We start from the raw sequence: 24,498 nt of genomic DNA, 5'->3' as shown, positions 1-24,498 counted from the left end.
TGTTTCCCATTCTTCGTCCTGGTGATGACCCGGTACAAACAATCTTAGAGGGTTGAAACGTTGACGCTAAAAATAGTGCACTGTGTGTATAAAATTCAGAAGTCTACAACTGAAGGCTAGAGTTTAGATCAAGCAACCGTGCATCCTCCACAGTCACTATTTATGTATGGGAAACACCTGGAAGAACGAGTCCGGAACCACGAGGTTGTGAAAAACGAAAGCGAAACAATGCTTTCGTTTTCCACGACTTCCTGGTTTTGGTACCTTAACCACGCATGTCTGAACAACGTACAAGTTAAGGTACAGAAGGGAGTCGGAGTGGACGCAGTGAAGGAGGAGGTAAGTTGGGCTGTGACTGGGGCTGTTTTTGTGGGGGCTGGGGGTGATTAGGTTTAGGTTTTGGGCGTAGGGACTCGTGGTATTTTTAGTTTGTGTGGTGGGGCTGGGCGTGATTAGGGTTTAGGGGGGCAGAGGGGGTTAGGGTTTAGGTTTAAGGGGTGGGGTGGGGGGCTGGGGTGGAAGCATACTGGGTCGTGCATGCTGATTGGTAATGCCTTTACCAGAAATGCGTTTACAACGGTAAAATCGTTGTAAACACATTCGTGGTAAAGGCATTAGTGTTTAGAACGAGGTCGTTGTTCCGACCTCGTTGTTGAGCCACGGGTGGTTTAGGCACCCGTGGTTCCGATATATAACCATTTATGTATATACTTACAGCCCTAGTGCACTCCCTATTCTCTTTCCCCACTTTCACTGCGCCATTGCGTCGTGAATTTGTCAGTATCAACATTTACCTTTTGAACAAAAAAAAAACCACATAAATTCACCAGTTATGGTTAGCAGTGCTAACTATACCTTGCATCCCCGCCATGCACTGCCTGTGACCTTGCATATGACATCACTCATGACATTCTATGACATCATTTTTGACACCACTGATGACATATCAAATGACATCATCCAATGAGTGTGCAAGTTTGTTTTGCAGTTTACGTAGTGGTGAGTAACTGCCATATTACTTTTCTATGTAATTTTGTACAGCTTGGGTGCAGCTAATGGATGTAAGTGTTTACAAAACACCTGTGCTTCTAATGCACCATAGCTAAGTAAGGGTATGGAACACATTATAAGTGTTTGCGTTCAAGAGTAACTCTGTTTGCAAGTGGCAGTTGATTGTATTCACTGTGCACACACAACTTTATGGTTCTGCAGAAAACGTTTCCAATAGGAGAAAGATTCTACGTAGTAAATTCTAACTTTTGTAAGCAGCCTTGGGTTATTAGAGAGAATCATGTCAGCATGACAATTAATACTTAACATGGAGGAGTGTATGCACCAGGTACTAACCTATGTACATGTGCTTGTATTGCTTCAGAAGAAAGGCTGTCTGTAAAGTTTACACCACAGTATGAAGAGTGCTGGTAGTATAATGTTTAGCACCTTCAGATCTTGGTTATTTTTAGAAAATAGTGTATTTTTTGACAACTGTTGCATAGAATGTACACTGTTCTTAGTAGAGTCTTTTGAATACTCTGAAGTTTACTTCTCATGAGTGTTTCACTGTTTGCAAACAGTGCTTTATAGAATGAACTCTCTCCATAGAATAAAAACTGTTTCCAGTACTGAGTTCTTTACTGATATCAACTTCATTTCTGAATGTAAGTTCAGTGTGTGTCATGGGTTTGATACAATTAAAAGCTGTCCGAATAGGAATTTGGAATTGGCATTCACTATTTTGCATTTCCCTGAACAGCTGTATACAGATTGTACACTGTACTCAATGCAGGTTTCCCATATATCTATGTTTGGTTGTTAATGTGAGCTATGCTACGTGTCAAGCCATAGCAATTTATACAGCAATATGTGGTAAAATGAAGCTTGGATGATACCATCAGTGATGTCATCAATTATGTCATTTAAGATGTCATCAGTGATGTCATAAATGGTGTCATATACCATGCCATGAGTGATGTCATATGTGAGGCCAGCTATAACTGATGAATGTCTGTTAATGTTGACACTGACATAGTCACCTAACTATAATGATAATTTAACTTTAGTTTTTTTTTTAGTTCATTTCTAAGTTTTTTAAACAAAACAGAAACTTTTATTACACTTAAATATAACGGTACTTTAACCTTTGTTTTTTTAAGTGTGTATATATATATATATACATATATATATTCACCTGAAAAACCAAAGGTGGTGGTGGTCCCCAGGGCCATTCTTTAAATTCAGCCCCGGGGAGGTACGGTATCCCGGGCTGTGGGGGTGGGGGGCGTGCCCCCTCCCTAATTTAAGTACTTTGCCCTGGTGTTATGGGGGGGCACGTGGCCCCTCCACATAATTCTATGTTAGCCCAGGGAGGTGGCAGTCCTTGTGACTTAGGGTTTCCACAGGACACCCCTAGTACAGGATAAACCTGGGAGGGGGGCCCCATGCACCCCTTCCTTTATTTCAAGCATGCTCCCGGGACCTGGACCACCTGGGGGCTTTTAATCAAACAAGCATGACATCATGAATTTGCCCTAAAAAATGTTTCACACTTGTTTTTTTTTCGTCCTGGCGAGGTCCCTCTGGGACCCCAGCACCAGAGCTAAGGAGTCAGGGTGTGCCTACCCTGGCCCCTTTTCTTTCTTTTAGGGACTCGGCTGAAACTGAGACCCAAGATGGCTGCCAATACTTCCTGGATGAAGTGTTGGCAGCCAGTCAGAGCTCTGCATTTCCCTGCACAAGCTTGTCATTATTTGCAAAGTTGTCGCGGCCAGAGATATACAAATTTGGATTTCCTTAAATTTCTCAATAACTACCAAATAACTGAAAGCGTAATCTGAATACTGAAAGCTACCTTTCTACCAAATTTGGTGTAATTACGTCCAGCGGGTCAAGCTGTAGTTGTGTTCAGAACTCCTATGGGAATTAACATAGGAAAAGCATGTTTTTGAACCCCCTTTTTCTTGGCTTCCACTTGATTGATCACCCCGAAACTTTCCGTGCACAACAAGAATCATGTAATGTTTTTTTGGGGAAAATTCCATCAAGATTTGTCAAACGACGCCAAAGAAATAAGGAAGTAAAAAAATGCATTTTCTATGGAAATATGGTACTAACTAAAGCTACCTATTGGTGACCGCCTGTAGGTAATAAATATATATTCACTTAAAGAACCAAAGGAAACAGGAACGTTATAGTTAGGTTCTGAATTTACTTGCACAAAACCATAGAAATTCAGCAGTTATAGTTAGAGTTTTTTCAAGTAACTATAACTTGCGAGCGAAGGTAGCTATAACTCGTGGTACCACCATGCAGTTTTTTCTTCAATATTTTTAATGACCTTATAGAAGTTGCCATGAGCACTGTGATATCTATTGTAATTAGAAGTGCATGGGACTGAAGAGAGAGAGAGTGACAGGAAGGCAGAGGAAGCCTGAAAGCCCCCGTGTTCTTAGCCGGCCCCCACATCCTGCTGGAGCAGCATTGCTTTCACAAGCAGGGAGCCGCTTGAAATAGCAGCTCCTTGCTTGCTGGAGGGATGTTTTCCTCTGTTTCGCTGCACACATATTTGCATACAGGGAAACAGATGACAACTCTGCATTCTGCAACCAGGAGCTGTTTGACAGGGCCCGCTTGTAGAAAGCAGAGTTATGTTTGCTTTTTCTAGGTGGGAGCATTCAGCTCCCACCAAGCGAAGGCAAACAGCTACATCCTGAGGATGAGCACCTTAGGAGGTAGGAGGAGCCAGCTCTGGGGGTTGGTGGTCCCCATGGCCATTCATGGCTCCATTTGGGGGCAGCGTGCCTGCCTCCATTGTAGCACTTAGCCCCGGGATGGTGATGGATCTGCAACGGAACCCCTACATTAATTTATTTCAGCCCTGGGGAGGTGGCAGTCCCTGGGGCTGCAAAGGATCTCCACATTAATTTTATGTTTAGCCTTGGGGAGGTGGTGGTTCCAAGGGCTACTGTGGAGGCTTTACTGCCCCCACATTAATAGTAAAAGTTTTTCCCTGATGAGGTGGCAGTCCCAGGGCAGCGGGGGAGGGACACGTGGGCTGTCAGCATTATTTTAGTGTGATTTGACCCAGGGAGGTGGCGGTCCCTGGGGCACAGGTGGGCCCAGTGGGCATTCCCACATAACTATATTCAAGAGCCCCGAGGAGGTGGCGGTCCCGGAGCCCATCGCATTATTTTACTGTGATTTGCCCTGGGAAAGGTGGCGGTCCCGGAGCTGCGGGGGTGTGTGCCCCCACATTTCTTTAAAGAGATTTGTCCGGTGAGGTTGCGGTCTCCAGGGTTCCCCTGCATTTTCATGGTATGCCCCCTGGACCTGGCCCACGGGAGGCAAAAAAAATATCACTATGAAAATCAAAGACGTTCTGTGATTTTTGCAGTGATTTGAAAAAAAATACTTCTAAGGCTTGGGTGAGGGGTGGGCCCCTGGGGGAAGCTTAGGGAATTTTCAAGGTGTCCATGGGTAAATCATCATCAGCGAATACCACAAGGTGTACACCTCTCTTGGTGACACTATAGGTTGGGCTTTGTTAGGCATGTTACCTGTTTAATAGAATTTTGACAGTGGTGGCAACAAATTTAAGCATGCACGTTTTTTTATCTTCGAGGCAGGCATTTCTCTTATCAAATTGGTTCTAATCTCTCTCTGGTTTAATCCAATTTATAGATAACTATAGTTCATCCATCTAAAATGGAATGTAAAAATTATAGGACCTCATCTGGACAAAAAGAGCCCTTGGATAGACATGGGCAATGCAGGGCGGGAGGGACAAGCCTTAAATGTGGAGTTGTAATCAAGCATTTACAATATGCATAAGGCAGCATGGAGAAAGAAGTGGCAAGCAAGCGCAAACCTGGCATGTAAGTAAATGGAATAGTGACAATAGTGAATTATAATATGTCAACTATTTACATACAATGACATCACAGTGATAAGAGTTATGTATATACAAAATGCCTTTACTGTGTTTGCAGACTAAGTCGGTGATAAAGTTATATACTGCCAGATGGGAATTAGGTTTGTCTGGAGAGATGGGAGATAACTAAAAGGGGCATGGTCTTGTTATGCAAGAGAAGTGGAGCTTTCAGTTTGTTTTTGTAGGTTGGGAGGGCAGTGGCTGTACTGAGCTAAGAAGAAAGGTTGGAAGGAAATTCCATAGTGAGGAGACTGGGAAAAGAAGGGTTGTTTACATATTGTTCCTTTTCAGGGTGTAGAGTCTAAAGACTGCCTGGTTGGTGTTGAGAGTATGCCCTGTGAAAGAGGGTTTGTTTGCTAACCAGCCTTGTGTTTTTGGTGTACACAGATTTAAAAATAATGTTAAGAGATTTTAGTTTAATACATGCTTAAAGCAGGAGTCAATGATGGTTTCTGAATAAGAAGCCGATGTGTTTACGTTTTTGATCCCAAATGATAATCTGCAGAGCTGCTTTTAATGGAGAGAAATCGGTGTAGAATAAGTTTACGTGGGTTTCCCCACCAATGGTTTTACAGAACTAGTGATTGTACTGTGTGAAAGAAAATGTGTGAAAGGGATGGAGAAAGGAGGAAGAAGGAACGAGGTAAACCAACTGAGGACAGTGTTATTCTCATATATTTGGAGAGGATATTGCCTAGGACTCGGTTGACATTGGTATCCAAGTCTGTCAAAAGATCCAGAAGAACTAAAGGGTATGGATCCCCTTTGGTAATGTTAAGTAGAGCGCTAACAATGATATTATCTACTGAGTTTTTAAGGCGAAGTATGATATTACAAGAGCATGGATAGAGAGGGTTAGGAAGTGGACTATCCCAGGCAATGTGATGTGACAATGAGTTAAATGGACTTGAGGGGCTAGTGCTTTTCCAAATGTTCTCAACTCTGTGGGTGAAAAATATATTAATGCTATTGACGCCTTCTTAATGGATAGTAGGATAATGGGGATAGGGCGCTGGCATGATGATTGACTGCTTTAAATAGTGCTTTACTTTGGTTTCTTTGATCAGAGGTACTTTTGGTTAACATGGTCTAACTTTATTGAGAAAACTGTGAAAATTGTAGGGATGCAAGCTGATGGGGGTGGGGAGGGATTGCACAGTTGAGATTAGGGTAGGAAAAGGGTCGCAGGAAAGGCAGGAGGTGTTTAAACTTTCTAGACAGGAGGAGGGAAGGGAGCTGATCAGGGTTACTGGTTTACCTTGTTTAGGAATGTCTTGAGAGGAACCCATAATAGGTCCTATTTGTGGGCAATGAGGCATTTGTAAAGACTGTGGACCTCTTCCCTGGGAAGGGCTGTTCACTCAGATTCCACGCATTGTAGCAGGACTCAACCCCATTTGGCTTAGGAGGTGGGCTGGGCTGACCTCCACTTATTAATGATAGCTCGCTTTGCCAAGTTGAGGAAGCGCAATGCAGTTTTTGCATTTTTGGGCTGCTTGAAAATTGCCAGCACAGAGGCCTCCCTTAACTCCACATTCTGCGTAAGAACTCCTAAACAAATGGATGTTAGTAGTGGGATTTCTCATAGCTTGCAACAGAAATCCACAGTTGTGCCGCACAGCGGATGCAGGTGGGAAACAGCTAGTTAAATCTGGACACGGGGAGGTAGGCTCTATACAGAATAGAGAATTGAATACATTTAATACTAGCATTGTTTGATTATTCCAGGGCATGGGCTCATTCTTTTTCATGTAGTGCTCTAAGGAGCTCAAGCTTCCAGACTTCCCACAGCGACTGTAGCAAGAGGTAGGTGAGGACCAGGAAGACTTTGTTGAGCTAGCTGATAGTTTCACGCCCATTTCCTACAGTATATAGGGGCTGTATCAGGGAGTGGAGTGGGTTTCAAGCTCTCTCTGGGTTTAGCCAGCTAGGATGGAGATTATGTAGTAATGAGTGATATGTCACAAATTGACCATAATGTAACCCAAACTGCTCAATAAGTGAGGGGAAGGCAAGAAGTTGGCGATCAAGGAAAAGGTCACCCCAACAGCTTATGTGCGCCTCATCCCAGTGGCATGAATTCAGGCCTGTAATTTGGCCCTGGAGTTAGGGGAGACTCACCAGGGATATTGTGGGACCATAGGAGGAGATATATTTAGTATTTTCAGGTTAAGTCAAATTTATTGATTGATTATTCAAAAAACATTATATTAATCAAAACATAATGCATTTAAACCAAAAGAACATAAACACAGGCTAGTGCTATGCCCCAAAATTATTTACAGATTACACAACACACTTCAACCTTCAAAAATCTCAGGATTGCAAAACATTCCAATGTTCATTATTTGATAAAATCTGCTCATCTAAATTTGTATACATTTACGTTGAGAAATAAAATAATAATAAAATATAAGAAGAACCTAGCCCCACGTTATGATCAATGAAGTGCATTGGTAAATTGCAATAATTTTAGTGACTGCAACTACCATAGCTGGGTTCACGTCTAGCCCTCGTTGTATCAATGGAATGTAACACAAGACTAGCAACATTATGAACAATAAAGTGCATTGGTTATTAGCATCAGAGAGATACATGTCTACCAGCGCTAACTGACCATCAATCCCTTGCTGGATAAATTATGTAAAATTGAACAGCACCAAGATACTATACCAAACCTTACAACGATATATACAAAAAAGTACATTAGTACAACAACAGAAGATTACATCTTTTCCAAAGTAGATTAGTCACCGCCCTTGTGCTAGAGAGAATAAAAAACATAAAGTGCAAACGTTTCGGGGCCTCATTATGAGTTTGGCGGGCGGCGAGGACGCCCGCCAAATCCTTTGGGCCGGAAAACCACCACTCTTCTGCCCGCCGACCCTATTATGAGTTTCCCGCTGGGCCCAGCAGGAAACTCACCACAATATTGACGCCAGCTCGTAATCGAGCAGGCGGCAATGTTGCGGTGCTGGGGTGCGACAGCACCCGTCACGCTTTTTCACTGCCTGTAATTCAGGCAGTGAAAAGCGCAACAGGGCTTTCCATTGGGTCTCCTGCACTGTCCATGTCCTCCTGCACCCTGTCTCTGCCGTGCAAAAGCTGGCAGATGGGGGGGGAGGGGGTGTCATAATCCCCAGGGCAGCGCTGCTAGCACTCTGAGATAGAGACTCAGAGTGCTGCCCACATCCTCTACAACACATGCACAATAAGGTTGTTTTTAAAGGTATAAGTAGGTGCCTAAAATTAATATATTTTACCCGTAAAGCTTGTTTTATATGGAGATCGAGATAAGACAGGATTATAGGGGTCATTCTGACCCCGGCGCCGCCTGGAGGGAACCGCGAATGACCGCACCGCGGTCAAAAGACCGCGGCGGCAATTCTGGCTTTCCCGCTGGGCTGGCGGGCGACCGCCAGAAGGCCGCCCGCCGGCCCAGCGGGAAACCCCCCTCAACAATGAAGCCGGCTCCGAATGGAGCCGGCAGAGTTGTAGGGGTGCGACGGGTGCAGTGGCACCCGTCGCAATTTTCAGTGTCTGCAAAGCAGACACTGAAAATCATTATGGGGCCCCGTCAGGGGGCCCCTGCACTGCCCATGCCAGTGGCATGGGCAGTGCAGGGGCCCCCAGGGGCCCCACGACACCCGTTCCCGCCATCCTGTTCCTGGCAGTAAAAAACACCAGGAACAGGATGGCGGGAAGGGGGTCGGAATCCCCATGGCGGCGCTGCAAGCAGTGCCGCCATTGAGGATTCCCTGGGCCAGGGGTAAACCGGCGGGAAACCACCGGTTGCCCTTTTCTGACCGCGGCTTTACCACCGCGGTCAGAATGGCCCAGGAAGCACCGCCAGCCTGTTGGCGGTGCTTCCGCAGTCCCCGGCCCTGGCGGTCATGGAGCGCCAGGGTCGGAATGACCCCCAATGTCTCTGGAATGCTGGTAAAAGCAAATCAGCTCTTGGCTGTTTTTATAGGAATAAGCAATAAATGCTTGATTTACTCCTAAGTTATATTGACAATATTCTGTCTTTCTGTCCCAGAGTTCATTTAGCTGCAGTTTTCCTAACAAAGAGTTCTAATTTAGAATAACATTGTCTTTCTGAATTTTAAAATTAACTTGTTGCTCTTTCTAGATACTTGCTTTTAAAGAACCAGAAGGTGCATTTCTCAGGTGAAAACAATACTTAAAAAATTGGGCATCAGCAGACGTTGGTAGGTGGACTTTTCCAAACTCAAACCGAAATTGGCTAGCAGGTGTATTCTTTGGTAGTCCAAAGACAATACAAATTTCCCCAGATTTAATTTGCTCCAGATCAGGATGCAAGTTGGTCCCCCAAGTGGGAGCTCCATAGATGATGGCTGGTACCATCTTGGTTCAAAATATCTGAGGCACACTTGTCCTTGTGGGGATATGCAGGCTATTATGTTTCATCCTAAATTGATGCTGCAGATACAGTGCTTGGCTTTTCACGGCTTTCAGTTGATTTAAATGTGAGTTTTGAGCCAATCCAAATTCCCAAATACTGACAAGCTTGCATCGTCAAGATCGTTTGGTCTCCCAGATTCCAAACTAAGTTAGATTTTGCATAACCAAATTTAATTGTCGTTCTCTTTCTACATTTAATTTCAAATCATTTGTATTATTATATCCAAGAAGACCATTTGTGGCCCTTCAGAGACTTAGGGGGTCATTACGACCCTGGCGGTTGACGGAGAAGTGGCGGTCTTACCGCCAACAGGCTGGCGGTAAAAAAATTGGAATTATGACCATGGAGGTTACCGACATGGTCATCCGCCACTTTTCCGATCAGACCGCCATGGCGGAGATGACCGCTGGGCTGGAGACTTGGGTCTCCAGCCCGGCGGCCGTCACAAGACCGCCGGCGGTATCATGACCCGGCTTACCGCCATGGATTTCATGGGGTTTGGAACCGCCATGAAATCCATGGCAGTAAGCACTATCAGTGCCAGGGAATTCCTTCCGGTAACGGGTGTCGTGGGGCCCCTGGGGGCCCCTGCAGTGCCCATGCCAATGGCATAGGCACTGCAGGGGCCCCCTAACAGGGCCCCACTATGATTTTCAGTGTCTGCCAAGCAGACACTGAAAATCGCGACGGGTGCAACTGCACCCGTCGCACCCCTTCCACTGCGCCGGCTCCATTCGGAGCCGGCATCCTCATGGAAGGGGGTTTCCCGCTGGGCTGGCGGGCGGCCTTCTGGCGGTCGCCCGCCAGCCCAGCGGGAAACTCTTTTGACCGCGCGGCGGTATTCTGACGGCGGGACTTTGGCGGGCGGCCTCCGCCGCCCGCCAAAGTCAGAATGAGGCCCATAATCTCATATGAGGGTATCAAAGGATTTTCCCAGTCCAGTACAGTACAGGCTAAATTGGGAAAGGGTTGGAGGGCTACTTCCTTGACCGCTTAAAGCTGTCTTATGTTCTGACAGGTGTGTGGCCTGGAATGAAGCCATTATGAGGAAGAACCTGAAGGATTCGGTCAAGTAGGATCTTGCTAAATATTTTATAGTAAGTGCTAAGGAAAGATTTAGGATGCCAGGAAGCAGGATCTTGTGGGTCTTTGCCCAACTTTAGGATTGGGGTGAGTAATGTCTCCTGTAAGGAGGCGGCCAGACTACCCTCAGCTGCTGCTGATTCATTTACCTGGGATAATTTTGGAGCCACACAGGATAAGCAGGCTTTTTTAAATTCTGAGGGAAGTAGATTGATGCAAGGAGTCTTTCCTGGGGTTAGGTCTGCAATAGCCCTTTTGATGTCCTGAATTGTAATGGGGCACTATTTGCTCCCATGGGATTTGGTGGAAACTAGGGAGGGGTACAATAACTCTGAGCCAAGAGGGTTTGGTTGGGGGTCATAAAGCCCAGAGTAATATTCCAGAATAGAAATATGGATATCACCCTCAGAGAGAACTAGGGCCCTCTAGAATTCCAGAGGGAGGAGATCAACTGCACCCCGTTTTCATTGTTGACCAACCAGGCCAGTAATCAGCCACATTTGTTCAAGAGGTACGAGGGGAATAGGAACTATAGTCTAAGCATTGCAGCCTATTGACTATTGTGGTAACCTTCTCTCGGATCTCACTGAGTGATACCTCAGGTTCGGGTAATCAACCAACATGTCTCTGTATCTATATGTTCATCCTTGCGCATTCCAAGATCCACTCCAGGATCATACAGGCTCCAATTGTGGTGCTAATACTGATCCCATAAGTTACCACTTTGAAAGCGTCTCACTCCATTAGAGCAGTGCAGGCAGTACTTTCATTTTTGGCAAAGAAAGAGTGGATATTGTCTTCAGTGATCACCTGAAAAGCTGAGTTCTCAACAACAGTCAGTTGGAGATGCCAAGTAGGCATGGGTGAGTGAGAATGTAAGTGAAAGAGCAGGGATTATGATTGGAGCATGGCCCCTACATAAGTAGGAAGTGGGGCACCAGAGACAAAAGTCCTTCTGAGCATACTGTTTGGTCACAGCATATGTACAAGTCGTGCAGAACAGAGCAAAATGGTGCTGGACATCTTTGAGAGTACAGTGAGTGAACCAGTCGGAGAGTGCCCGGGTGCTCAGGATGGACGGTTGGAGTGGAGAGGAGTGGAGAATGAGACCTATCTAAGTCTGTTTGGAGGACACAGTTAAAGTCGGCCCATTCACAGGATGTGAGCCCAGGAGTGAGCAGCCTGGAAAGTTGTTGGAAACATAGGGTTTGATTGGTTATAGTGGCATAGATGATGGCAAGGACCAGGGGACTAGCGTCAAAGAGACCCTAAAGGACGACAAACCTATTCTCCTTATCAAGGTGTTCCCAATAAACTACAAACTGGACTCCTGCTTTGAGCCAAATGAGTGCCTACCTAGCATAGGCCTAGTAGTTAGTGGCAAAGAATTGGCCTCTTCATCATTTCTGGATGCAGCACCCTCTGCCATCATTATGTCAGATTCCTGTTGTAGGGCTATCTGTAACCCGTGCCTTTTTAAGTAAGGATGGACCTGGTATGTTTTTCATGGAGTGTGCATCCTTTTAATATTCCAGTGCCATGATGGATAAGTGCTGTTAACTGTGTTTGCATAGAAAGAGAGGTGCAGTTATAATTTTCTAGGCAGCTCCCTGGCAGCCACTTAGGAAGGGATAATGGTGGAGGGACAACCTGTTGCTCATGAAGGAGATGGTGACCAGCATACTCACTATTTCAAGAGAACTATTAGGGCCATGACGCCCAAAAAGAACTACAATACCAAGAACAGAGGGTTACATGCCTACTGTTCAAACCTGTATGAAAGGGTAGTATAGTTCCTTCAAGGCAGACTAATGGGCACTTGTGAGAGTGGGCCAGAGGAAGGAGAGGGTGAGCCCCTGAGCTAAGAAGAGGTGGAGACAGAAGGGAACCTAGGGCAGATGGAGATAGCAGTATCGCACCACATCAATGCACGGAGAGTTCGATAAGTGTGTTATAAACAATACACTACAAGTGCACAGACCAGCCTAATGTCAGAAGACATTGTCCGCTGTTTAGGGTGTGAGTGTGGGAAGTGGATTTGGTTCACCTTGGTCAACCAGCTATCAGTGGACGTACTCTGGTCAGCCCGGGAAAGGCTCAGAAGGTGTTTGCTGCCACCAGGTCTAAGTTTTAGCTCTCCTGGGCTTGGTCATTTAAGGGAGGAGAAGGAAACAATGTCTTGTGCCCCTGACATGTCCTGAGATGAAGGAGACATCTGCTGGGAGGTCCTCGCGAACATTGCCAGGGGTATGTGCCTGGAAGGAGGTGCCCTGCTTTTCAAGCCAATCCCAGGACGCCCCAGACTGTGAAGAAATTACAGTTCAGGCTCTGGACAACTTTAACCTTAGCAGGGATGAGCTAGCTGCACATATGTTAAGATAATTCAATGTCAAAAGCCATCTCAGAATTATTTGTAACATTAAACAAACTTTTCCTTAACCAATCAGAATTTAAGATTCTAGTAACGACCATGGTCATATATACAATGGAATAGAGCAGTGCGTTATTCATACGCCTACTGAAAACCGACTTGCCCCTGCAAAAACACTCCTTTAGTCTGCTGCCCAATTAATCTCTAGATCTAGGAAATTAAATAATTTGTTATGATCTGGGCATCATTGGATTGACTTTTCCTTGAGGCATGAAAATCATACAAGATCTCCGGCATCGCATACACATGGTTTCCCCAAAATATATACCAAATAAATTGAGCCCGGCTAGAGGAAGGAAAGACCAAAAGGAGAGGGCCTTCTTGTAACACAATCTTGCTAGTACAAGAAAAATTCCACCATGAATCATTACTTCTCCAGCAGTGCCCTAAAAATCTGTAACTCTCTATCAACCAAAGTATGCACATCTCCCTTCTCACATTATTCAAAGCCATCCTAAAACATCTACTTACTAACTCAAATCACCAGTGAAAGTACTTCTGTTGAACCCGCTGTGAGGACAAAACAGGTCCACTGCAGGTCTGTAACTTCTGAAAGTTCCTATCACTTACCTGTATACATATCTCATGTTAGGACTGGTGTGTAAATGTTTCTGTGAATGCGTGCCTATTCAATATGTAAAGTGCTTTGGAAGGCTTGCGTAGTGACACACTGCAAATACAAAAACTAGAAAACAAAGACAGCACCATAGAACATAACATAAGCTATTGTGTAGCTGCATAGAACCCCGATTCATCAGAGTAAGAAATTTGGGGCCAGATGTACCAAAGGATTTTACCCATTCTCTGTCTATGGGAAAAAGCTTTCGTACATATGCCCCTTGGTTATTAGCTGAGAAAGATAATAGCTTCCACAAGTAACCAGCACAATCCTTGGCAGGATGAACAACAAAAGTCATGAAATAAACCTGTGCTTAAAACTCTGGCAACTTGGGACAAAGGGACAAAGCAGTCAGGTTTATCTTAGGGGAAATGTGCAAAGTATCTATGCAGTACTCAAACAGTAATAAAGCAAAAACAAAACACTAGAAAATTCCTAAACCAACTTTAAAAAAAAGTAAATGTTAATAAATAACGATACCAAAACAATATTAATCTAATAAGTAGAAACATAGTTTTTACTTTTTTGATTCAAGTAAAAATACAGCTGGGAAGCAAAAAGAGCCACTTGTGGTTATCTGGTTGTATTTGTTTGGATCAAAGGCCAATGTGATGGAGTGCAGGTCAGACACAGGTATCAGATTTATCCCGGTGGAAGTTTACCTCCTCACACAGTTTTGTTTCTTGCGAGGAGCCTCAGCCGGTTGCATCATGTTGGCTGGAGCCTCAAGGAGATCGTTGTTGGTGTGAACAACTGGTCGCCATCGGGTCTCCGCATTGGCGGGAGACGGGGGCGGTCATTCGCTGTTGCAAAGAGCTCCAAACTTCTGGATTTTCACCTTTGGTCCAGTTCTTGTGGATTTCAGGGTGGAGGAGTGCACACTGACACAAGCCAACGGTAAAGACCTAGGGAGGCGCAGCTTGGGATCAAGACTTACTCCAGCAGAGGCCAGCATCAGGGCTAAGGCAGGTCCAGTTAGTGCTGGGCATCTGGACAGTTGCAGAAAAGGGTTCCGTATACTTGTTGTGTCCATGTAGCTCAAACAGGAGATCAGCCAACTGACCCTTGGAGTCAGTTCTGAGGATTCAAGGCGAGCAGGTTAAGTCTTCCTTCTTCAGACACCATAGTAGCCCTTTTTCTGAATCTGCCAGAGGTTCCAGAGTGTGCTGATGAGAGATGCTGAGGGTGCCACTTATATATGCAGTGCTAGCCTGTGTATTGGTGTGCCTCTCTTTTGTCTACCCGTAAACTGGTTCTGGTCAGCTCTTCACCCTTCTCTGGTTCTGGCTCCAAACTGTCTAGGCTAACAAAGGGAATGCAGGCCCAGGTATCAACTGTTTTGCCAGTGACAGGGAAGGCAGCTTCAAAAATTAGGAAGTGGGTGACACAGCCCTCAGACGGCCCTTTGAAGCTCAGGAAGGGCTGATTAAACTCCATTCCTCCCTGGCATTCTGCTCAGGCAAGGAACAGCCAAAGCCCTTTTGTCCTGTCTGGAAGGAATACACATCACTTAACAGGAGAGCCATTATCTGTCATGTGACACTGGTAGAAAGGCACATTTGGTTTATGTGAAAAAAATGCAATTTTACAATTTCAGCATTAAAGAGGATTTTAAATCAAAATTCAAATGGAAAGAAGTAGTATTTATCTGCTCCCAAACTGACATTATCACTTATTAGGTAAAAAGGTAATTCAGTGGTAGACTATGGGATAGGTAACTTTGCCCACAGTGAAAAACGACTTTAGGCGTCTTTGACTGTCAGGACATTAAAACATAAGTACACATGTCCTACTCTTTTAATACCAATGCATCCCTATGAATATACAAGGTATTCCTTAGGGGTCACTTATAAGTGTTAAAAAGGAAGGTTTAGACCTAAAAAATGGTTTTTTTGCTAGGTCAATATGGCAGCTTAACATCTGTAGTGTAGACTGCACAGGCAGGCCTGAGGAGTGAACTACAGTGCTACTTTAGTGGGTAGCACAATGAGTACTGTAGCGCACTTATAGCACATAATTTATAGGCCCCGTGTACACGTAGTATCATATACTAGGGACTTAAAGGTAAATTAAAGCAGCCAGTTATGTGTATACGAGTTTACCATGACTAAGGGAGAAAGAACAATCATTTTACCACTGGTTAACAGGGGTAAAGTGCAGAGAATCCTAATGCCAACAAAAATGGGTTCAGCAAAAACGGGGTAGTAAATCGGGGGGAAATCTAACAATCAGCCATCCATCCACATGCCAATGGGTGTACATAGATGCATGTTTAAAAAATGATTTGAACGCATTACTTCTATTCAGTTTATGCACAAATTCCTTTGAAAGGTTGCTGTTTTTGCATGTCATTTATTAAGATATCTCAGGAACTACTTTGTTTCCATCCCATGCTCGGCTTGCATCATTTGATTTCTACTTTGTTTTGATATTTGGAACAGCTTTATTGCGGCTGAGCAGTTGTAATGAGAACCTTTTGCCTTTGATTCTGATGCATGGGTCTCACTTATACTGTTCGTGCCTCATTCTCAATGCGAAGAGATGGGTGAATGTACTTTCCTGGCCTGTGCCAGGCTGTCATTGTGCTCAGACGCTCATCAATGCCCATTAGTGTAATTAAAATATTTCATCCACTTACTTGTAGTCCAGAAGCTGAAGTTCATGGATCTGCTCCCCGTGGGCTGTCTTTGCTTTGGAGCTCTGCTCACTAATGGAAGTTTCCATCTTGCCTAATAGCTGCATTACCTGATTTAATTAAAAAACGGAACAGCATGATGAGCCAAGTAAATTCTTGGTGACCTTTTTCGCTTGTTTCCTTAAAGACGTTGCAGCAAGCTCGATTTAATGTTGTCCCTTTCTTATTACTCTCACTCATCAGTTATAGACAACAACCCTTTAAAGAAGGTGTAATACAATTTACCAGTGTTTTAATTATTTTGAAAAGCCGTTCTTACCGTTATGGAAAAAAACACTTTTGGCTCAAAATAGCCAAACAATTTCACAGGAACAAATAAAGTCAACTTCTGAACCTGATGCAGCTTAGACACAGTTGAAAACCATGGGCCAAATGTAAATTACAATTCTGAGTAAGTTTACACCTAATAGTAAGTTTACTGTTTTCGGTGTTCACAAGCTCCACGTGTGAATTTATTACAAAAGTGTAAATTACCTGTCTCCACCACTTGAGTATGGCTTACTCTTGTGTGGGTCGGTGACATTCCTACCAAAACCCTTCCCTGACCCTCAGTAAACCCCTAATCGTAATCTTTAGTAGACCAAACCCTTTCCCACCCACTCCCCTGTGTCCTTCCCACATTTACTACTAAAACCTATACTTACATGTGGGGATACTCAGCAACTGGAGCCGAGCACTCTGCACATAAAAGTATTGGAAAGACATGCATTTTGTAATATGTTTTGCAGTACTACAATGTGCAGTTTGAGGTCCAGGCCTTTTGAGTTGGTGTATGATTTTCCCATCAATTCAACAAAGTAGCATTTTTGAACAGACACAATACCATAAAGTGAAATACGTAGGCAAATGCTTTGTTTCATTTTATAAGAATAAGACATTCGTTAAACACAATGGGAATTATTCACAAAGTTAAATATACATATGTATATTTACTACCACACTTAGGTGTAAATCTACACTCTTTTGCTGTTTCACCATTTCTGAGTGTAGATTTACACCTGGGTGTAGACGTACATGTCTCCTCCCAAATGAGGGTGTGCAGCTAACAATAATGCCGAGCAATCGCATTACAATCATAAGGATAAATAATTATTGATACTCCCTTCAGTTTTCATATCGAATTGGTGGAGAACAAACATTTTCCATGGCATTGACATGAGCATCCATCATGCAGAAGCTGGTGAATAATTATTGCCATGTGGTATTTACTTGAACATCAATCAGACACAAGCACTGGCAAAGTTAGTAGGTGTGGACCTAGCGCAGTGCATGCAAATAAAGAAACCATATGCAGGCACCCACGTGCACATATGCACTAACATCATACATCCATTTTGAGATTTATATGCACAGCAAAACACCTACAAGTATCTGTAACACACACACACCAACATACTTTCAGGTTCAAAGGTACACATTTCATCGGAAATACCGTAACCCATTTAAGCATTCATACTGATGTTGGCGAATGTTGACATATAGCAACACATGGACATACTAAAGGCACATACAAGCAGTCAAACACACACACATACACATATCCACACACACATATACACAAACGCAGTAAGCAGGGTGAAATACAGACAATAAACATGCACGCATGCAAATATTAAATTGTTGCATGTGTACAGGCAAACATGCGCATGTAGATGCGCCCAAATGGATGACTATGTGGGTAAGTTAGGAATTAGCCACTTCATGCCAGTTCAAGCCATAGCTTCTGTTCAGATACAAAGGCATGTCCTGGAGCTGGAAAAATTGAATTCTATCTTGTACATAAGGGTTCCTGAACTAATCACATGGCGTTGTTGTGATAGTGTTAGTGATAGTGGTATGATAAGTGTGGTGTAGAAAGCACAATAGGACCTGGCCGGTGTGGCGGTGAAAGTTTGATTGCAGTGAGTAAGAAAGTTAGTAATTCTTTATTGTTATTTAATTATTAAAATCATTAAAAGGAAGCTAGGAAATTTAAAAAAAGGTTGTCCAATATCTTCATAGTCAAGTTGACAAAATTGTTCTAAAATGTAGAAGATTAAGAAAGCTGAACGAACTAGCTTATAAAAGGCTAAGAAAGTTTTTGGAAAAACAATTTGTAAATGTTTTGCATAATGACATAATTCAGATATACACATAGGCGGTCATTCCAACCGCGGCGGGCGGCAGTAGCCGCCCGCCTGGCGGGAACTGCCGAATGACCGCACCGCGGTCAAAAGACCGCGGCGGCCATTCTGGCTTTCCCGCTGGGCCGGCGGGTGACCGCCAAAAGGCCGCCCGCCAGCCCAGCGGGAAAGACCCAGCAACGATGAAGCCGGCTCCGAATGGAGCCGGCGGAGTTGCTGGGGTGTGACGGGTGCAGTGGCACCCGTCGCGATTTTCAGTGTCTGCTAAGCAGACACTGAAAATCATTATGGGGCCCTATTAGGGGGCCCCTGCACTGCCCATGCCAGTGGCATGGGCAGTGCAGGGGCCCCCAGGGGCCCCACGACACCCGTTCCCGCCATCCTGTTACCGCCAGGAACGGGATGGCGGGAAGGGGGTCGGAATCCCCATGGCGGCATGGAGGATTCCCTGGGCCAGGGGAAAACCGGCGGGAAACCGCCGGTTCCCCTTTTCTGACCGCGGCTTTACCGCCGCGGTCAGAATGGCCCAGGAGGCACCGCCAGCCTGTTGGCGGTGCTTCCGCGGTCGACCGCCAGGGTCAGAATGACCCCCTTAGTGTTTAGGCAATGTCCTGCTGCCTCATTGCACCTTGTCAATTTATTGGTGAGAATAGTCTGTTTTAAGTGCAATTTTCTCTCTTGACTGACCACCTGGCAGCAGCAAAGGAGGTGAGTAAACAACTCGTATTTATAGTCAAAAAGGCTGAATTAATCTCAGCTACGGCTATCGCTTGGTTCTGTATCCTCATCTTTTTGTTTGCCCACCTTGCTATCCCTGTTTGGACCCAGCCATCTGCTAATCCATCTTGACCCTGCTCCCCAAAGGAGCAGTTCAGGCCGAACTGCCAGGCTGCTTTCTTCCTAGCCTGGCTGATGGTGGGTGATACCCCGAAACCGGTCCCAGGAAGCTTTTTTCTGGTCCAGGGAGAATCTGGCCTGGCAATTCAGATTGGGAAGTTCCCACGGGGAGCATGGTTGAGACCGATTTGCATATGACAGGTTCTAACTGGAATGGTGTGATGAGTAACAAACAATGGATTTAGGTGCAGATCTGTGACTGTGGGTGAATGTTTGACATTGTTCAGCATTCTGTCCGTCATATGTTCTTTTTGCCTTTTAAAACATGTTTAGTTCTGGCATTGCATCCTGTAGTGCAGTTTTAAACTGCCAAATCATCATGGCATAATAAACCTTTTGCCAGGCCTAAACCTTCAATTTTGTTATATATATAAGCCAACCCTAAAGTAGGCCCTAAACAGCTCACAGGGCAAGGTGCATTGTATTTAAAAAATAGGACATGTGTTTTTAAGTTTTACATGTCCTGGTAGTAAAAAACCTCTGCATTCATTTTTCCCTATTGAAAGGTCTACCTCTCCCATAGGATACATTTGGGTTACTTTAATATATTTAATAAATGCTAACTTTTGATTGGGAGTAGGTAGAAATGTCATGTTTGGACTCAAATGAACTGTAATTTGAAAACCTCTTCCATGGTAAAGTCAGATTACAATTTTAAAAATGCCACTTTTAGAAAGTTGGCATTTTCCTGCCCTAAACCTTCTGAGGCCTTCTAGGAGTTGCCAGTTCCTTAGGCCTGTTAATTGCTCTGTCATCAGGAATGCGTATGGGCCAAGACAGTGAACAATAAGACCTGGGTGTATCTAGGAAGGGCCATCCTGCCAGGATGGAAGGAGCAGCGCTGTTCCCTGCCCCACAAATATTTCAAAGGACTGCCTCCAGTATACTTACAAGGGAACTTAACACCAGCCTTTTGTTACCCTAGACCTTTTAGAGCCTGGGCAGGGGGAAAAAGGGGGAAGGAAGGAACTTTCCTGAACCAGAAATGGAGGTGGACTAGAAGATTAGTCCACTTTAAAGGGTGGCAGCAGGTGTATATATTGGACCTCCAGGACCCTCATCAGAACACCCAACTGTGGCCACCACAGAAGAAGGGATGCCCTGCTGCTGGAGGACTGCCCTGCTGATTGAGGAGTTCCTTGCTGTCTAAAAAGGAAGACTGGACCTTCTCCCTTCATCCCAAGCTACCGGAGTGACTCGACGGATCAGGCGGGTGACCTCTTGCTGTGAGCCACAGGGACACAACAAGCTCCAGAAGCCTTCCTGTAACTTCCCAGCTGACCTGCTGCAACTGGTCTTTCCTGGGCCCTGTTGGCCTCTGCTGGAGTGAGTATCTGATCCCAAAGATGTGTCTCCCTGGTCCTAGACCTTTGACTGGCCTCAGAGAGAACTCCTCTTGGCTTAATTGAAGGTTGCACTAAATCAGATGCAAAGCCCTGCAAAGCTTTACTGCTTATCTGCAAACGTCATCATGTCATCGTAACTGACGCCAAGTGACACAAGGCCCTCAACACTGCTCTGCACAGCTGAAAACTTCATAGGAACCTATGCCAAGCAATGCAAATCCATTGCTGCACAGCTGAAAACTTCATCACAACTGCTGTAAAGCCCCACAAATGCCTTGCCGCATAACTGAAAGCCTTATTGGAACCAAAATGCAGTCTTGTAAAGCCACACTGCGCAAACCTTGCACCAAGGACATATGGTACAGTTCCCTGAGTGCCAAACTTGATCCTGTACCCGACTTGCACTTCATTGTGGTCAGCCTGGACTTGTGACTTTACCCCAGTTGGGTGCACCCACATGCCCTCAGTTGACACTATTTTTATCTAACACCTTAAAATTCAATATCTCCAGTTCATCATAATGGATTTTTGTAATTTTGGTCTCAGATTATTTATTAAACTATAATTTATTTCCCTAAATTGGTTTAAAATTTTGCTTGTGTTGTGTTTTCACTGTATTACTGCTTGTGTGCTGCATAAATACTTCACACTTTGCCTCAAAGTTGAGCCTGACTCCTATACGCCAAGTTACCAGAGGGTTAAGCACAGGTTAATTTAGTGACTTTTGTGGTTCACCCTGACAAGGATTGTGGTTGTTGCTTGAGAAAGGCTTCACGCCCCTCAAACAATAATCCAATTTCCTACACCCACGATGACCTAAACTCTTTTATTGGGAACAGCATGAATCTCATTTGTAGGATTTTCTGCAGTACTGATTTGTGTAGGTGTATTCTATTAGGTAGTATTGGGCATTCAACAAATTGTAAGATTCAATGATTAACAATGAGACTGTGTTTTAAGGTATTTTACCCTAGACTTACAAGTATTGTTTGGGATTCAAGTGCAGATTTAAGACTTAGGAGGTCATTACAACCTCGGCGGTCTTTTCACAAGACCGCTGAGGGACCGCCGTGCTGAAGACCGCCAGTGGTGGCGGTTTTCCGCTCGGCGTATTATGACTGTTAGCAGCTCTACGTCGTTTTCCCGATAAAGAGGCGCCAACAGCCATAGTGACGGGCGGCGGGGAAGTGGAGGTTGCTCCACCTCCACCGCCACGCCAACAGAACACCGCCCAGCGAATCACGACCACGGTGTTCTGTTGGTGGTGTGGTGTCGGCTCCCGTCCCCTCCCGGAGGATCGACGGAACAGGTAAGTCGATCGTCCGTTAGGGGAGGGGGGTGTGTTGTGTGGTTGCATGGGGGTGTGCGTGGGTGTATGTGGAGGGGGTGTGTGAGTGTGTGTATGCTTGCGGGGGTGTTGTGTGATTGGGAATGAGTGCGTGTATGTCTGTAGGTATGTCTGTGTGGATGTGCGCGTGTATGTTTGTATGTGGGTGTGCGTGTCTGACTGTGTGGATGTTGGCATGTATGTCGGTGTGTGTGCGTGTATGTGTGTTGGTGGTGCCTGCGTGCGTATGTGTAAGGTAATGTCGGGGTGGGGAGGGGGCTCCTGCCACCTTTGGGGGGTGGCAGGAGTGGTGGGGGTCGTAGGGGAGGGAGTTGGGGTGGGGGAGACCCCTATCAGTGCCAGGGAAGGAATTCCCTGGCATTGATAGTGCTTACCGACATGGATTTCATGGCGGTTCCTACCACTGGAAATCCACAGCGGTAAGCCGGGTCAAAATACCAGCGGCGGTATTGTCACGGCCGCCGGGCTGGAGATCCAGGTCTCCAGCCCAGCGCTCGTCTCCGCCCTGGCGGGCGGAACGGAGAAGCGGCGGTTGACCATGGCGTTAACCGCCATAGTCATAATCCTCAAAAAAAGACCGCCAGCCTGTTGGCGGTCTTACCGCTGCTTTAACACCGTCCGCCAGGGTTGTAATGACCCCCTAAGTCTGGTCATTTCATTTTCCAGTATATGGTTGATTTCAAGAACATGGATTGCTCCATCAAATAACTAGATTCTGGTCGCTGTTGTTTTTTTCCTCCTTCAAAAAATAGGCTGATGATGTGTTTCAAGCTGCTAGTCTTTGAGTTGGTGACTAGGTGGCAGTGTTTTAGGAAGTCCACTTTGCATACAAGATCTTGTCTACTTGTATACCAAACTCCTGTGACAATAAAGATTAGATTGGCTGTCAAACTATGTAATTTGCCATGAAGTCTACATAAACCATAAGTAAGGCTTGCCCGCCTGTCTTATGTTAGTTAAGTGGAGTATTGAGGAACATTTTTCTATTAACCAGATACCAAGGTAAATGTAGGCTGCAATGTAAAGTAAAATTGCTCACCCTAAGTGTCATTTTTCCTGGCTTTGCAAATTTTCCAAAGATCATAATCTTCGATTTTTGTTAGTTGAGTGTTACCTTGGTATCCTGGCTGTACTAATATAATTTTCTTAATGCTCTTTGTAGGCCGATATAGGTTTGATCCATCAATAAAAGGTTGCCAGCATACTGCAAGCATTTAATATGGTGATTCTGTATTCTAGGTTGAAATGATCTTGCTTTGCCTAATAAGTCCATTATGTCAGCTGTGTAAAGATTAAAAAGGACTGGGGCCAGGATACATCCCTGCTTTTAGCCTCTCTTTGTGGGTTTTCTCTTTGAGACCCGTGCCATTTGGCAACTTTAATTTTATACCCACGTATCGTAGAATAGCGATATTAGAGCCCTCAATAACACTGTTGGAATTCCCCCTGAGAACAGTTTTTCCATAAAATATGTTTGTCAATCTTATCAAAGGATGCTTAATAGTCAATAAAGCAGGAAAAAAGGGAGACACGCTTCTGTGTAATTGCCTGCTGTTCCAAAATTCACACTGTCATTATATTACCCCAAGTGCTGCCTCCTGACCTAAATCCTGTCTAATAAAATGGTATGACTTGGTTTTCTTCGATCCATGCTTCTACTTCTTGAAATTAAATTCTATCATATGATTTAACATTTGTGTCCCAAGAGACTATAATGCTAATAAGGTGGCAGCAAGATGGAGATGAGCGGTTGTCTTGTTTGAATCAGGGGCAGAGGATTGATTAATTCCTGGAATGAGTGATGGTGTGTGTGTGTTGGCGACTGTGATAAGGTGAGTTTTCTGCAGTGAATGTGAGGCTGTCAATATGATGGTATGGATGATGAGTCTAATGAGATGAATCACATGCAGTGAATGAGACGGAGTGAGCTTCAAGGCTTCAGTCACTTGTGCACAATGTATGATGATGCCTGGTTTTGTAATAAATGAGAGGAGGTCAGGGAAGAGGAGAGTGGGTTGACAGATGGAAGAAGGCGAGCAAGTGGGCCAAGAGAAAGAAAAAAGAGGCTAAGAAAGTATACATAACAAGGTGTGAGAAGAGCACATCGAAAGATTTAGTAATAGATCAGGGGAGCAAACCGAGGAGGTCAAGAAGAGTGTATAAAGAAACAAAGAGGTGGAGCTGTGAGGGTAGAGTAGGGAGAGGGGGTTCAAGGGAAAAGTAAAGGAAGAGAGACACCAGTTATGTCAAGAGCTGATAGCAGGGGCATGGGTGGAAAACAGAGAGTAGTACTAGCGGGAGGAGAGTGGATGGAAGCAGATAGGAGGTCAAGAAGTCAAATAGAAGGTGCAGGAAAAGGGTAAGGAGCACAGCCAGAGACAGTGGACAAGGCGAGTAGGATAGGCCGAAGTTAACAAATAAACGGAGGTGACAGAAATGGGGTCAGTGGGCAAGGAGACTGGGTAGAGAAGTGGTTGAGTAAAACTTTCTGCAAAAGATCAATAAAAGCTATAAATTCTTCATGACAAGAAAAGACAAGATGGAGGTGGTACTCCTTCCTACAAAACACCTCACTCTGGACTGGGCCCTGGTGGCCACTCAAA

General features: G+C 44.8%; 1 protein-coding gene across 4 annotated transcripts in view; it reads right to left on the bottom strand.

The window, feature by feature from the left end:
* Positions 1–24,498, bottom strand: part of FAM81B (family with sequence similarity 81 member B) — a 408,082-nt gene that overhangs the window by 110,962 nt on the left and 272,622 nt on the right. For all 4 annotated transcript variants that reach the window (XM_069225555.1, XM_069225546.1, XM_069225537.1 and 1 more), the window contains one exon: positions 16,125–16,231. In XM_069225555.1, the coding sequence (XP_069081656.1) occupies positions 16,125–16,231 (107 nt within the window). The remainder of the gene's footprint in view (positions 1–16,124; positions 16,232–24,498) is intronic.

This window comes from Pleurodeles waltl, chromosome 1_1, assembly GCF_031143425.1.
Source record: "Pleurodeles waltl isolate 20211129_DDA chromosome 1_1, aPleWal1.hap1.20221129, whole genome shotgun sequence".
Lineage (NCBI taxonomy): Eukaryota > Metazoa > Chordata > Amphibia > Caudata > Salamandridae > Pleurodeles > Pleurodeles waltl.
This window is presented reverse-complemented; position numbering and strand designations above follow the sequence as displayed.